This window comes from Ictalurus punctatus, chromosome 27 (genome assembly GCF_001660625.3).
Source record: "Ictalurus punctatus breed USDA103 chromosome 27, Coco_2.0, whole genome shotgun sequence".
Taxonomy (NCBI): domain Eukaryota; kingdom Metazoa; phylum Chordata; class Actinopteri; order Siluriformes; family Ictaluridae; genus Ictalurus; species Ictalurus punctatus.
The window spans coordinates 8,010,001-8,026,504 of record NC_030442.2 but is presented as its reverse complement, the minus strand read 5'-3'; the positions used below and the strand labels follow the sequence as shown (position 1 = coordinate 8,026,504).

The window sequence follows — 16,504 nt, the reverse complement described above, 5'->3', positions numbered from 1 at the left end:
TTGAAGATGAATACATGGGCGTAACCACGCATTCTTTGGGGGGGTCGTGTCCCCTCCAATGTTGAGGAAATACCAAACTGCCCCCCCAATATACAGTACAAAATATTTTCTATATGTCCCCATTTAATGAACCCTGCCAACGGATCTGTCTTTTCTTCATCTATTCTATTTATTTATGTCTATTCCTTTTTAATATATTTCCGTTTGTTAAGGAAAACAGGTGTGTGTGTGTCCCAACTAAAATATACTTAGTTGCGTCCATACTCAACGCAAGTTCGTTGATATATTTTCGCCGCTCAGTCTGTAAGAAATGGCGACAGCAGCCAAGCGTAGAAAAGTGCAGCAGAACATACGAGCTTTTTTCAGACAGTAAGTAACTAGATACCTAAATAGTATGTAACCTTAGCTTAGTATAGAAGGCATCATACCATGGCCTGGTTTGTTCTTAAGAACGTCAATTAACTTTTGATAACTGCACAAACACGAAGTACGCTAGGCTAACGTCAGTTCCAGTTTGTGACCATTAACATGACATTCACTTGCATATCCTCCCACCAAGTTCGTTGGAAACCCCCAATGTCCATACCTTGGTTACGCCCTTGGATGAATACTTAAAAAAAAAATATCATACATAACATGACATAACATAAATATGATGTAAATAATGATGTCTGCAATCCATTACGGGCTGAACATTCGAACTGCCTCACGACTACGAGTATCTTCATCAGACATCTAACATCAAAGGACCGCACACTTAATATGCAATCATAGTTGAATCCATGTGATCCTCTACAAATCCGGAAACCATACTTGTGGTTGAAGATGAAGACGCATTTCATTTCTGCGCTGAAGGATTACTGCAAGTGTGCATTCTAGACCTGAAACCTTGACGCACCAGTATAAGGTGCGTCAAGGAGATGAAAATGGATAATGGAGATGCAAATCACTTTAAGAACATTTTTGGTACAAGACTTCCCAATGTATTAAAGGGGTGTGTCACAATAAAACCAGTTAATCAGTCATGACCGTGGTTCACTGCAGTGCCTGTGTGGGTTGGTCATGGAGAAAAGACATGCAATTATAATTACTAATTGAGGCATTTCAAATACAAGATTGCACGCCCTATGAACTGTGGGTATGCGGAGGGGATTCTTATATATATATATATATATATATATATATATATATATATATAATATATATCTCTTGCAGGCCAAGACAGAGAACAACCATAAGAAATGTTGCAACAAATTGAGTTAGCCACAAAGTTCTGGCTGGTTGAAGATCCAAAGCTCCTCTGCAGGACACATTCAAAGCCTGCACTGCGTTTTTTTTCTTCGAATTTTTCCGTTTGAGACGAGGATACGCTAACTGTTGTTACAAATGAAGAACTACAGTGCAGTAACTAAAGCAATTATAAGGTTGCTGCTTTAAGTTCTCTGTCTCTAGAAGAAGCACTAAGGCTGTACCTCTGTCCAAAATGAAACAGCGAGAATACAGACCATATACCGTTTCTGCTCTTCCATTATGAAACATGGGGTTTTATGGTTTGGCTAGAGGGAATGCTACCATAATCTCTTCCAGAATATGGCTAGCTTGACTTAAAACAGGAGTCGAGCAGCAGAGTAAAAGCCGTGCAGGAAAACGCCATGAAATACGAATCTCTAGGTTAGGAACGAGCGCATAAACGTTACGCATACACAGTGTGGAAACATATGCAGCATGTAGCATGGAGCATGCAGAGGAAGGTTTACTGGTTTTACATCTGAAAAGAACTATAAAATGCATACTTAAGAATTTGTTTTAGTCTATTTGAGGTTTTATTTTAAAAATAAAATAAAGATTTAACATCCAGTAGGACTGAGAGAAATGTTATTCTAGCCATTTGGTCAATGAACAATAATGGTTTGACTCCAAAAAAAAAAAGAAAAGAAAAGAAAACGCTAGGATTCAGTCTGATTCGTCAGATATCCAGAAAGCTTGCTGAAGCCTGGAACTGTTTTAGGGATGAAGACCAAGAAAAACGTACATAATTGATCAAAATGGTTGCAAAAAAAAAGGCATCTCAGCTCTAGTGCTTCATGAATGCCACAGCTCTGATACAGAGGCTGAATTCCTCTATAGCCTCTTGGCAGAACAAGGCAGAGTGCAAAAAGTAAGTTTTGAATGTGTGTATGTGTGTGTATATTGTGGGGAGATGGGAGAGCCCTCCCCACTGGAGGTCTTAACGCAAACCATATGCTGCCATACTGACCTACTATTGAGTATCTGCAGAAAGACGCAGAGAAGGAGAAAAAGAAGAGTAGAAGACAGAATATGCAAACCGTCTGCTTGCCAGCCCAGACAGCCCATGTGACTGCGTTTTTTTTTCTTCCGCACACCAAACAGTAAATCTATCTCAGTTTAGCCCACATTTGCCATCTCTCAATGACGCAGCGCTGTATCCAAGGACTATTCTGGTTTCGTAAAACAAAGCAAAATGAATGAATACAACGTGCCGAGTTGAACGTCTAGACGTCTTGTGTTTGGAAAAACTCTGATCCTCGGTTTGTCACAGACTCAGGAGATCAGTCAGTGAAGTGGGAGCTGTATTTATACTAGACGTGGACGTTAAGCGTTACCTCCGAGTTGGAACCCTACTCCATTTCATTTGGGTTTCCATCATCGAAATGAGGACTTCTTGTTTTTTTGGGGTTTTTTTTGAGATACTGACGCAAAACTGCAGTCAAAACAATCATCTCTCAAAACTCTTCGGAGTTGGCCAATTCTGGAGAAATCCCAGACTACCGTGTTTTACACCATAGCAAAGACGTCTAGTTCTCTGAATGGACTCTACGAACCTGACTATCCTCTTTGAGAGATCTCCCCATGTTACATTCTAACGAACACTACCTTATGACACATATACAGAAAGGTAGACATGGTAAATAAGATTACGTACATAGTTCCCACCTAGACAGGAGTAAAGCGCATCAATTACCTTACCTAACGAGGCTTGTTTTATGAGCGCAGGCATGAAGGAAAAACCGGTTCTGCAGGTAGTCAAACTCTTAAAGCAACTGTCGAACTGCACGGGTGAGACGGACAGACCGGCTTAACCAGCTCTGTGGTGGGTGCAAAGAGACTAAACGTGAAATACAGCAGCGACAGATAGGAATTAGCAGAATGTGATACTCTGGAGCTGGAGTCATTTGTAACAGTGATCTGATGAGAAAGAATAAAAGCTGGATATTATGTATGTGTATGTAACTCTGACCTGCAGTCTAGGATGAGCTATAAACCAGCCATCTCTTATTTAGCCTAGATATATGTTCCTAAATCGAGCCAAGAAGCAAATGCAGATGTTATGTGAATAAATCGATTCCATTTAGCCTTACACAGTGAACATAAATCCAAAGTGTTTATAGCCTACTCCATTACCAGAACTAGAAGTAAGGACTGAAGTCACCTTCCGTTGCATCTATCTATCAATCAATCTGTAAACAACAAGCAAACAAAACTAAAAGCATGGTGTACAAGTTATGTTCTTATAGCCACATTCATTTGGATGTTCCATCTGTGAGCAAAATGTCTTAACAAAATGTCTTCAAACTTTTTAATACTCGGTTTATATTATAGATTTTTTCTTCTTCTTCAGATAGGCTTTACGAACGAAAAGAAGAAACGTACTGGACGTATCGTTCTCATGGCTGGATCGGGAAGCTGTCTCAAGGTTGCGTTGGACTTTCACAGGAAACATGAGAAGCACATCACCCGTGACACTGTTACCAAACTTATTAACAAAACTCAAAAAGACTGGAAGTGTTGCAGCTCGACCGAGACGTGGACGTCCACGGACGTCCACTGATGAAAGCACAGCCGACGTGGTGCTGGCAAACGTCACGCAGTCCCCCGTGTACGGAGACTTTTGGGACACTATGCATTGTGCTGCTCTTTTAACCACGGCTCTTTTCTGTCTCAATATGACTTTCGTTAAATAGAAATAAACGTGTAGATTTGTATTTAATATTGGATTGGTTAATTAATATTTTATTATGTAATACATACTTTTTATTTGAATTAGTTTATTATTTTATACACACACACACACACACACACACACACACACACACACACACACACACATCTATCTAGCCAATCAGTCTAATCGTCCTTAACAGATTGTTCATATCAGAGTCCAATCAGAGTCTGGTCTGTTAGAGAGAGGAAGAAGCAAGTGAAGGCACAATAGCAAACCTGACACCAAGTCTAAGGTTTCTTTTTCTTCCACAGAACTGGGTAGTGAATTCAGTAAGACACCTCAATGGTCCATTCAGTCCATCCTGAACCCTCAGACCCCCATCCTCATTCCCAAACTGTATCCCACTTTTCATCAAATGTGCTCTTAATAATCAACTAGATGAATACATATACATATATATATATATATATATATATATATATATATATATATATGTGTGTGTGTGTGTGTGTGTGTGTGTGTGTGTGTGTGTGTGTGTGTAAAAAACAATCATAGTCATCAAGTTAGTTTAAACTTCATCTCTGGTTAATAAATAAATATAAGAATAAAGACAAGAAGAGATGAATTAATATAAGAATAAAGACAGGAAGAGATTAATTAATATAAGAATAAAGACAAGAAGAGATTAATTAATATAAGAATAAAGACAAGAAGAGATGAATTAATATAAGAATAAAGGCAGGAAGAGATTAATTAATATAAGAATAAAGACAGGAAGAGATGAATTAATATAAGAATAAAGACAAGAAGAGATTAATTAATATAAGAATAAAGACAGGAAGAGATTAATTAATATAAGAATAAAGACAAGAAGAGATTAATTAATATAAGAATAAAGACAGGAAGAGATTAATTAATATAAGAATAAAGACAAGAAGAGATGAATTAATATAAGAATAAAGGCAGGAAGAGATGAATGTCAGATGTTTTCCTGGTCAAGTGAAAGACACAAGCAGGTCAGTGTTAAAGGTAAACTCACCATAGTTACAGCTGTTGACAAATAGACACCTTGTACAAGTCCGTTTTGCTGCTCTGTCTTCGCAGAGTATCCTATGTCTGTGTCCCTGTCGCAGAAACACAGCTCCTGGGTCTGTCTGTGTTTGTGTGTGAAGCAGACACGGTAGGAAAGTCCTCTAAAAACGCGTCTGAGTTTGTCCTCAGAGCTCCATGTCGAGCAGCAGGTTTGTAGTTGCTAAGGCTGCGCTGTATCTCAGTGAGCACAGCCGCTGGGGAGAGATCACTTCACCGCGCTGCTGACGGAATCCGCATGACGTGACCAGGCCATAAATGGTCAAGTGCTGCAAGCAACTGACCAACAGGAGGCGCTGTTGTCTTGTTGTTGCTAATAAGGGTGATATCATGAAACGCTGAACGGGAGCAAAGTTGCCTGTGGTTAATTTTTTTAAACAGTATTTTGTAAACAATAGATTAAAAAATCACAACAAATCTTCGGAATTTGATATTTTGATATCTGTTAGCTGATATTCTTACAAGTATTGTGGTATTGGAGCTCTAAAAAATATATATATATACGCACATTTATTTATGCGAATGAGGCTTCATAAAATTAAATATGCATAAATTTGCATATTTAATCAAACTAAACATCTGTAGACACAGTGTAAAAAAAGTATAGTAAAAAGACTTACACACATCATATATGTCTGCCTGACTTACACACAGTTTGTCTGACTAACTGTCTTACACACAATATGTCTGTCTAACTGTCTTACACAGTTTGTCTGTCTAACTGTCTCACACACAATATGTCCGTCTTCCTGTCTGACACAGTTTGTCTGTCTAACTGTCTTACACACAATATGTCCGTCTGCCTGTCTGACACACAGTTTGTCTGTCTAACTGTCTTACACACAGTGTCTATCTTTCTGTCTTTTACACAGTATGTCTGTCTACCTGTCTTACACACAGTATCTCTATCTGTTTTACCTGTCTGACACTCAGTCAGTCTGTGTGTCTTACACACCTTTATTGTTATATAACATCTAATACTGGAAAACTACCCAACACAAGGAAGAGAATCACCGGCTGAAAATGTTTCCTTACAAAAGCTTTTCACTTTCCTTTTTGCTCTTTGAATCATACATCTTCCCTAAAGATAAAAAGCTACACAAGCCATGTTTAAATAAGGGAAATTGTATCAAGTATAAAACAGCCAATTATCAGACCCTTTAACCTTGTATGGTCACGGAAAGTGTGAACACATCAACTGAAGACATTTACACAGTTTACCACTGAATGGATGCTATATGACTTAAAAAGATTCATAGGTATTGTTTCCAGATATAGGCCAGAAATGTGTTCTGTTTTTTTGTTTTGTACTCCTAATGACATTAGTAAACTGCCATTTTAATGATAACTAAGTTGTGCATGGGTGCATGCTTAAAGGAATACAGCCCACAGTATCAATGGAGTAAAACTCCTGGACCTGGAAGAAATCTACCTCAGCAGCTGCCTTAAGAAAGCCTTGAGCATCACAAGGGGCCCACCCCACTCTGGACACTGGGCATTTGTCCCCTTACCATCGGTGAAACAGGTCCATCCACACACTCACAACAAGACTAAAGGAAAGCTTCTTCCCCAGAGCTGTTGCCAGTGTATAAGCCCATCTGCCCCCACCACACCCCACCACCACCCCCACAATCTCTGAGCCTAAAAATAAAAACTGCTAAACACCTAGTGCAGTAGGTCTCAGGTGATAAATACCCTGGTCTCATTCTCATTGTTTACATGACTTTTACACACTGATGTACCTACACAAGGGTGCTAATGATAATGAGTCTTTTATTGATCACATACACATTACAGCACAGTGAAATTCTTTTCTTCCCCAGCATGTTAGGAAGTTGGGATCAGAGTGTAGGGTCAGCAATGATACAGCACCCCTGGAACAGAGAGGGTTAAGGGCCTTGCTCAAGGGCCCAACAGTGGCAGCTTGGCAGTGCTGGGGCTTGAACCCCCACCCTTCCAATCAGTAACCCAGAGCCTTACCCGCCAATCCACCACTAATCCACCTTGCCAAATCTGTACTCTTCCTCATCCTCACACTGACTGTTTTGCACTACCTCATCTTCATACTAACCATTTTGCACTGAGAACTGTATATTAGTACACTTGTACACCACTTCTTCTTTTATTGATATTGTAACAAATCCAAGGCAGGATCTGGATGCAAATATAGATTTTAATGAAACACTAACTAAACCACAACATTGAAAAGAACAAAACTAGAGAAATAACAACAAAGGACTAGACTAAAGGCAGGGCCGGGCCAGGCCAGAAACCAGCACCACAAATACAACAATATAACAATATAATGCTCAGCAACAAGGGGAAGACATGAAGAGTTTATATAAGGGAACTAATTACGGCGAATACAAAACAGGTGTGCACAAACACAGGAAGCGAGACAAACAACAAAGAAATGTTGAAATGTGAGTGAGGATGACCTCTGGTGGTCTGTGTTGTACATGAACATGATGAAAGCATCTGAATGGATGTCCATTTCAAATGATTTACTTCCAATATTACTCACTTCTGTTTATTTTACACTTTTTTATCTTTGTCCTTAGTAAATGCCATGATGAGTGCTTTCCTTTACACACATTTCAATTTTGTGTATTAGCATGTTATAGTTCTTTAGACTGTATATTAAATGAGGTTCCTCCATAGGTTTACTGGGCTTACTTTCTGTGACAGGGTGATGTGCTCACCAATCTGGGAGAACGTTGGAGTAGAGTCCAACCACGATGAGCTGAGGTGGTTTGGGTATCTTACTGAGGTGGTTTGCTTCTGCTAGAGCTCACTGGACAGAGACCTTGAGACAGATCCAGAACAGGCTGGAGAGAATATATCACACAGCTGGCTTGGGAAAATCTGGCAATCCCTCTGGAATCTGTGACCAGGGATAAAGATGTCTGGGCTGAATTTCACATTCATTCTGTTCATTCTCTCCATACAAAGTAGAAAGTAAATAAATAAATGTTTTTTTAGACATAGTGTTCTTTACAATATTGTCTTACGTGTAAGCTTTGATATGCAGCTGAAATTAAAAAAAGATTCTTTTGTTAATCATATAGTCATATATCCATTCAGAAGGATATAACAAGATTGGATTAAGGTCATCAATGAGTAGTACCTGTGTATATTCTTATGATTTGAACATCTACGAGGGTATAATGTACAATCACCACCACATTACCACCGCAAAATGGTAGTGTGTATGTATATATATATATATATACTGGGATTTTGGGGACTTTTGCCAAGAATATTGGGTTATGCGCCTACAAAATTCTTTTGCCTTTTAAAGTTACATAGGTTGAAAACAACTTAGGTCACTTAGGTCTACTAAGCAAAAATCAGTACACAGTAGAGTTACTGCATGAAGAGTTGTTCTTGTCCTTGAAGGTGAAGGCGATGATATATTCAGAAATTTAAGACTAATTAATACTGCTGTCTATTGCTTACCTTTACCTTCTTCTTTCAGATTATTACCTACATTTTGTGTCTGGGAGACTGAGGTCGAGTCATCACCACTGCTGGACGTGGAAAACAGCTCCATTTACCAGATCAGGACACTGCTGAACTCCAAGCATCAACTGGGAGCTGTACAGTGTAGAGGAATGCTCTTGGGTCTCCTCCTGTAACTGCTATACCACATACAACTGGCATACCTGGTTTATTATTTATACACCATGCTCTCACACTTGCTGATCATCAGTGAGTTATGACATTGTTATTTATTGTTGGATTGATCTCTCTCTCTCTCTCTCTCTCTCTCTCTCTCTCTCTCTCTCTTATCTTAGATTGTTTATTAAAGTTGCATACAAACTTCCATTTTTGCCATTTTATTGAGCATTTTTTGTTACTTTTGAATGTTTTTTTGACAAATATTTATTTATATTATTTTTTAAAAATAAACCACATGCTTTAAAAACTGTCAAGCGATCATTGTTATAAATTCCTCCGAAATTTGTATTGTCCTACAAAAAATGCCAAAGAATTTAGAGAATTTACAAAGCAGTTGCAGTTTGGCATGCTAAAGTCGCCACAGGGTTGGTGTAGCAATTTGTTCAAGTTATGGGTACAAAACCAATGTGATCCACCAGATGGCTCTAGTACTTAAAATTTTTAAATTTATTATTAATTAATTTATTATTATTATTTAAAAAAAAAAACAATAATAGAAAGGTTATGATATTGTCTCCTCATGATTTGTTTGAGGAAGCAAAATTTTCATTTTTTGCTCTATATATGGCAGTGTACAAATTTAGGCTAATATTCTAATGGTTTCAAATATCAACTATTAAATACCAAATCAAATACTATCCACCATTTTCTGTATAACTTATCCTACGCAGGGTTGAGGGGGAACCTGGAGTCTATCACATGGAGACCAGGGCACAAGGGACAGGGTGCCAACCCACTGAAGGGCAAATCATACTCACACTCACCCACCCATTGACTCTACAGACAATTAGACATGCCAATCAGCCTACAATGCATGTCTTTGGACTGGGGAAGGAAACAGGAGTACCCAGAGGAATCCCCGCAGCACGGGGAGAACATGCAAACTCTGCACACACAGGTCAGAGGTGGGAATTGAACCTCCAGCCCTGGAGGTGTGAGGCAAGGATGCTAGCTGCTATGCCACCGTACAATATCACCCCCCATCTCCAGTTGCTGTTGAATTAGTTGCATGATTATTTCTGTATAGGTGAGATGTTATGTAAGGGGGCATGGTGGCTTAGTGGTTAGCATGTTTGCCTGACACACACACACACACACACACATTCGCAGGATGAGATTGTTGAGTCAGTTGACATGTAAACCTATGAGCTGTGACTTCCTCCTTCCGAGCAGTGTAGAGCCAGAGACTTCCTTCACCACTTTAATGTAGTTTCATCTTAGACCATAGTTTCAGAAAAAAGCAGCAAAATTTCCAAAATTTCTCACTTCTGTTTTTTTGGCACCGTGTAAGGAGCAGTAATGGCGTTGCAGTGTTTTGTCCTCCTGGTCATTTTCCTTAGTAAATGCCTTGGTGAGTGGATTTCTTACTTTCTTTTGTGTATTATCATTTTATCATGGTTTAGATACAGGGTATATTCTTTTGTGCAAGTTTTTATAGTCATTTCAAATTAAATAGACAAGTCATACTCTGGCACTAGAGTCATTTTCAAGGAAAATCTTTCTTTCTGAAATATTTTGGGAAATTAAACTTGTCTCAGTCATATAGACTGATGTTACCATATTCACCATATTAGGCTATTAAACTTTAATGACATCTTCTTTCCTCTTCTTTAAGGACATACTGAATTCATTTATACAGCAAAGGATGAAGTAAAATTGTTTTGCGACACCAACAAATGGGAAACAAACACAGAGTCTGACAACAGAATTGATGTGAATTGCACAGTGGAGTGTGTTCATGGTGAAGCACTCAAACTTAATAATACCCAGAATTCCTGCAAAAATAAAGATTCGTTCAAAGTTGGTGAAAAATGTTCGCTAATAGCGAGCAGTGGATTTTATCGATGTGTTACTGCTCTGGATTCTGGTTTCTTATTTCCATTCAAACCGTCTCCCAACACTGTCACGTCGTACATAGTCGCCACTGCAAATGAAGAAAGTGAGTACGCTTTTATTTTCTGTATTTTCTCAAGACAAATTTAGTTTTTCAGAATAATCAGCAAAAGTGTTTTTCCTTTAGTGACAAACAAGTCTGAGGAAAGATCTTCAGTCGAGCTAACTGAAGGTGAAGATGTACTTTTAAACTGCAGTGTCATCTTTACAGAACAATATGACAACAAGAACTTTGTAGTGTACTGGATCAAGACCATTGGAAAGAACAGTACCTGTGTGTATTCTTATGATTATGACTTATATACTCGTATAAGATACAATCCCCACTGCAATGTGCAAGAAGAACGGCTTTACACACTCTCAAACCAAACTGAAGACAAAATCACCCATAACATCAGGATCAGTAACGTAACAGACTCAGATGCTGGACAATATCTTTGTGCCTTACAAGTGCACACACATAATAAAACAAAAGGAAAGTGGAAGATCATAAATAATATTACAGTCAGTGTACATAAAGACAAAGGACCTGAAATAGCTGGAAACAACGCTGGTGAGTGATAGTGTATGTGTGTGTGTGTGTGTGTGTGTGTGTGTGTGTGTGTGTGTGTGTGTGTGTGTGTACACCTTCATTAATTTCCTACCTACTTTTTAATTCTCATTTATACACAGACCTCAACCCTAAAGATCCCATTCCTAAAGACAAAGCATCTGAAAACACTGGAAACAGCACTGGTGAATTTTAACTGATAGTACATTTTAATATGATAGTACATCTTTATAGTACATTGGATAGTACACTGTGTGTGTGTGTGTGTGTGTGTGTGTGTGTGCCTGCCTTCTGTAATTTCTGCTTACCTATGTTTTAATTGTTGTTTCGACACAGCTCTCATCGTCTGTGTTACAATTCCCATATTACTGGCTCTTGCTATAGCTACTGTGTGGTTTATCTGGAAAAAGATTAAAACCTCACCAGGTAAGAATCTTGTGAAACCACGTAGCCACTTAACCATACGCTAAAACCTATATGTAACAACATTAAATAATATTGTTTTTTTGTGTGTTTTTTTTACAGGATCTCAGGCGATAGAACTACAGAGGTAAGAAATAGCATTCATAACCATGTGTTTTAAATGAACATGACCTCTTTTGTTACCTCTGTTGTAACTTATTTCTGCTTCATCATGTTTTCTCAAACCTGCAGAAACCAAAATGCGGATGATACGGAAGAAAAAGCCGATATAGAATGTAAGAGCTTTAGAGATTGATCTTTTTTTATATTTTATATTTTGACACAGCGAATCGACTGGGTTTCCTCCCACCTCCCAAAAACATGCCACTAGGTTTATTGACTATGCTAAATTGAACCTGAGTGTGATTCAGTATGCAAGTGTGTGTGTGTGTGTGTGTGTGTGTGTGTGTGTGTGTGTGTGTGTGATGGACTGGTGTGCATTCCTGACTTGAGCTTAGTGTTTCTGGGATAAACTCCAATTCCTGTGACAGCCCTAACCAGGATAAAGCACTGAAGATGTATGAATGAGCATATTTACATTTTTTAAAATGTGAAGACTTCTTGTCATCTACAGGTCCGTATGCAGTGGGATGTGGAGAGGAGGAGATTAAGTTTAGATCCCAAGGGGATACATTAAAGCAGGAAGGCCACGAAGAATCCAGAGCACTCTATTCAGTCATGAAGCTGAATGATTTGTATGAACCCGGGGTATGAGAGGACACTGTAACATTGATGTCAAGAAAGAACTTTGAAGGTATATACAGTACGTGCATGTGACTTTTTTTTTTTTTTGGAACACATTTACTGAAGTGAAAAAAATGGTGTTAATGCTGGTAGCATGTGTGGGTTATAGTCTAGCAGGCAAAAGTCAATACAGAAGTTTCAGGTATAAGATCACTGAGATCCACGAGAATGATCTTAAAAGTATTCGTTCATCTTGTGGTCCTCCATGTGGACTAGCAAGCTAAGCTTCCATACATACTATATCTTTCACATTTTACGATTTTTCTAGTGATGTAATGTATGCATTGCCATTGATTTCTGGATTGTCCACCGTTCCAGAATTGTGCTGGTTTGTTTTTTATTATTATTATAATAATTTTTATGTTATCATTCTACACTGTGAGAATGTTTCAGCTGTTTGATTCTTATCTCTTTATGATGTAAATATCATTGCTGTGTGATATTTATGCTTATGAATAATATATGTAGAATTTAGATGTTTATGTATAGTGTATATGCGCTGCGATGGGTTGCCACCCCGTCCAGGGTGTCCTCCTCCACGTGCCCCGAGTTCTCCGAGATAGGCTCCAGGCTCCCCTGAGAACAGTATAAGCAGTACACAAAATGGATGGATGGATGGATGGATGGATGGATGGATGTATACTGTATGTTTTGCTGTGGTGTGAAAGAGAGTTTCTACATTCCTCTTCTGTTAATAAGCTATAGATTTATAACGTATATTGTTAATGTCTATAATTGCTCATGTGTATAGACTTATCTTTTGAGAGCGAACAGAGTCAAGAAAGGGGTCATGCTTGCTGGTTTAAAAATCACCATAAAACTCTCTCTGGCATGTTTTCTTACATGCCAGAGAGCACCTACAGTGGTGCTTGAATGTTTGCGAACCCTTTAGAATTTTCTATATAGCTGCATAAATATGACCCAAAACATCATCAGATTTTCACACAAGTCCTAAAAGCAGACAAAGAGAACTAAATTAAACAAATGAGACATAAATATTGTACTTGGTCGTTTATTTATTGAGGAAAATGATCCAATATTACATATCTGTGAGTGGTAAAAGTATGCGAAGCTAATAACCGAATTAATTAGCAATTAATTTGAAGGTGAAATTAGAGTCAGGTGTTATCAATCAATGGGATGACAATCAGGTGTGAGTGAGCGTACTGTTTTATTAAAAGAAAAGGGATCTACTCCACGGTTGGGGCGTTTAAATGCCACCTTCGCCTTGTGTGCACGTAGTTTCATGCTCTCCCCGGCTTCGGGGGTCTCCTCCATGTACTCCGGTTTCCTCCCCCAGTCCAAAGACATGCGTGGTAGGTTGATTGCCCTAGGCCCCAGGCTCCTTGCGACCCTGTGTAGGATAACGGGAAGGGAAGATGGATGGATGTGATGTAATATTAAGCTTCACTGAGTGCACTATAAACTATTTTTTATTGACCTTTCCTGTTTGGGTAGATGTGACACACTCTGCCTCACCAACCCCGAAGCGGACTCCTTAATACTCTCTTATCATGTGTTAGTGATCTGTCCACAGACATTTTTAAATCATTGAATCATTGTTGAAGTGTCACACCAAGAGGCCATGCCTCCATCACCACCATGAGGCCATCACACTTATGATACACACGCAAGCACACACACACACACAAACACACACACGCACGCACACACACATGCACGCATGCACTCGCAGGATGAGATGGTTGAGTCAGTTAACATTGTAAACCCACATGCTATGACTTCCTCCTTCCAAGCAATGTAGAGGCCAAGACTTCCTTCACCACCTTAATGTAGTTTCTTCTTAAAACATAGTTTCAGAAAAAAGCAGCACAATTTTTAACCTTACTCACTTCTGCTTTTTTGCCACAGAGTCTATACAGTACAGTTATGTATAGTATGTATAATACAGTATTACTCATATCATAGCATGTAGCTTCATTTTTAACACAGTGACATTATCTGCATCTGTATGTGTTTAGTGTTACAGATGTTGGTGTGCCCTAAACCGGAATTTTAATAAACCACTTTACCCCCGGAAACACTGGAAAACACTGGAGAAAAAAAAAAAAAAAACAGAAGCAGAAATGCACACTCTGTCAGCTTACTGTGTGTATACTGGCTCGGACATTTCCTCAACCTCAGATACATCACTCACAGCTACATAAGTTCATAACGGCACTCAACTAAAAAATCTCACATGTGCAGTAATATTACACGATCTATAATACAATATAATATAAAATAGTACAAAATATTTTCTAATGAATTTAATTGGCTCTAAATTTCCAAAATATAAACAAACTAGTAGCTTAATTTGAAGTAGCATATCCCTGGCCAAGGCAGGTGTTCATGACAGGAGCCAAGATTCTGTTCCCCACACTGAGCACTTCTTTATTCAGTGTGACGCAAGAATCTTTTCACAGAGAATATCAGAAACATTTCCGATATTACTCACTTTGGGGATTTCTATTTTGTTTTTTATTTTGGCTCAGTGCTGTCCTTCTTCCTCAGTAGTTACCATGGTGAGTGAACTTTACACTTCCCTTTGTTTATTAATGTGAAAGTGAATAGTGAACAGAAGTAAACACAACCTCTGCGACAAACAATTAAAAAAAATAATGTTAATGCACAGTTACTTTATATTTGATGAAATAAAATAAATAAATAAATAAAAGAGAATAGAATATGAATAAAATAATAACTGTGGAAAGTTTGAGATTATAAAATCTCAGAACTCAATAAGAAATTCATTTGTTAAATAACTCAAACCTTCTGAACCTCACCACCATCGCCACCGGCTTGCTCAATAGGGATTAATCCACACACTTAAAATCTGTATGCTGTGTTTATATATTTCTGTAAAGCTGCTTTGAGACAATGTCCATTGTAAAAAGTGCTATACAAATAAAATTGAATTGAATTGAATTGAATTGAACCTGAAGCATATTGATGCCTATAAGGCAGGGGGAGAATGTAAAAAGATATCCTTCCAGCTAACCATTTCCATTGTCCAAAATATCATTAAGAAATGGCAGTTAAGGGGAACTTTGAAAGTCGAGGCAATAGCTGTAAGACCAAGAAAACTCACCGATAGAACACAGTTCCTACATCAGCATTCTGGAGCATGCATTCTCTCTCTCTCTCTCTCTCTCTCTCTCTCTCTCTCTCTCTCTCTCTCACACACACACACACACACCCACTTAAGCAGAGACTATTTGTGTAGCCACAAAAAAAAACCCACAAGTTGTCACATCCGCCACAAAACTGTGTGACTCTTTATTTTCTCATCCCTTGCACAAAAAGTCTTCCAAAGTGTTCACCACATTGTGTAGTGTGCTCCTTAACTCATTCTACATGTTTTTATGAAGATAAGCTGAAACATTTCCAACGTTACTGCTTTTTTTTTTCTTCAAAAAAGTGTAGTAATGGTGTTGCAGGGTTTCATCATTTTGCTTTTCTTCATCAGTAGTAACCATGGTGAGTGTTTTTATTTATTTATTTATTTATTTACATTTTCTAACACTTAACACACACACACACACACATATTATATATATATATATATATATATATATATATATATATATATATATATATATAATATTATATATATATATATATATATATATATATATATATATATATATATATATATATATATATATAATATATATCTGCTGCATGCAGTGACTTGTCTTTCTCAGGGGAAGTTATTAGCGTGCACAGTTATTAGGCAACTACATTTCAAATAATTTTTTTTTCACTTACTTCTTCATTTTGCAGTCTTAAAGTATGATCTAACAAATAATGAACATAAAATAGCACCTGACGATTAATAAAAACAATCTTGACCCTTCAAAACTATTCTGTGATAAACATAGCCACCATTCACTCCATCCACTGAATCTGTCAGTTTCTTGATCTGTTCGTGATCAGTTTTGATTTTCAGTCCGTCTTCAGCCTGAAAAGGTCCAACTAGCTCATTCATAGTTGCCTAAATTTTTTTTTCAGAGAGTGTGTTGATTACAATCATATATTACAAATTGTTTATAATGCTTATATATTGCCCGAATTGTTAAAACCTGAATTACTGCATGTCTTCAGTAAGTTCAGTTTGA

At 37.9% G+C, this 16,504-nt stretch overlaps 2 protein-coding genes across 5 annotated transcripts in view; one reads left to right on the top strand and one right to left on the bottom strand.

The window, feature by feature from the left end:
* myo1ea (myosin IEa) overlaps positions 1–5,253 on the bottom strand; it is a 62,772-nt gene extending 57,519 nt beyond the window's left edge. For both annotated transcript variants that reach the window (XM_047151647.2, XM_047151648.2), the window contains exon 1: positions 5,004–5,253. In XM_047151647.2, the coding sequence (XP_047007603.1) occupies positions 5,004–5,006 (3 nt within the window). In that variant the 5' untranslated portion in view covers positions 5,007–5,253. The remainder of the gene's footprint in view (positions 1–5,003) is intronic.
* Positions 5,254–9,878: 4,625 nt separating this feature from the next.
* The window catches only part of LOC108259101 (uncharacterized), a 9,785-nt gene continuing 3,159 nt past the window's right edge, over positions 9,879–16,504 (top strand). The window contains exons 1-8 of one of the 3 annotated variants that reach the window (XM_053676740.1): positions 9,882–10,085; positions 10,350–10,673; positions 10,755–11,180; positions 11,300–11,362; positions 11,514–11,603; positions 11,703–11,727; positions 11,832–11,875; positions 12,214–15,863. In XM_053676740.1, coding sequence (XP_053532715.1) covers positions 10,034–10,085; positions 10,350–10,673; positions 10,755–11,180; positions 11,300–11,362; positions 11,514–11,603; positions 11,703–11,727; positions 11,832–11,875; positions 12,214–12,353 — 1,164 coding nt within the window. In that variant the 5' untranslated portion in view covers positions 9,882–10,033 and the 3' untranslated portion in view covers positions 12,354–15,863. Of the gene's footprint in view, positions 10,086–10,349; positions 10,674–10,754; positions 11,181–11,299; positions 11,363–11,513; positions 11,604–11,702; positions 11,728–11,831; positions 11,876–12,213; positions 15,864–16,504 lie in introns of all 3 variants that reach the window. The other 2 variants (XM_053676741.1, XM_053676742.1) reach the window with 2 other exon arrangements.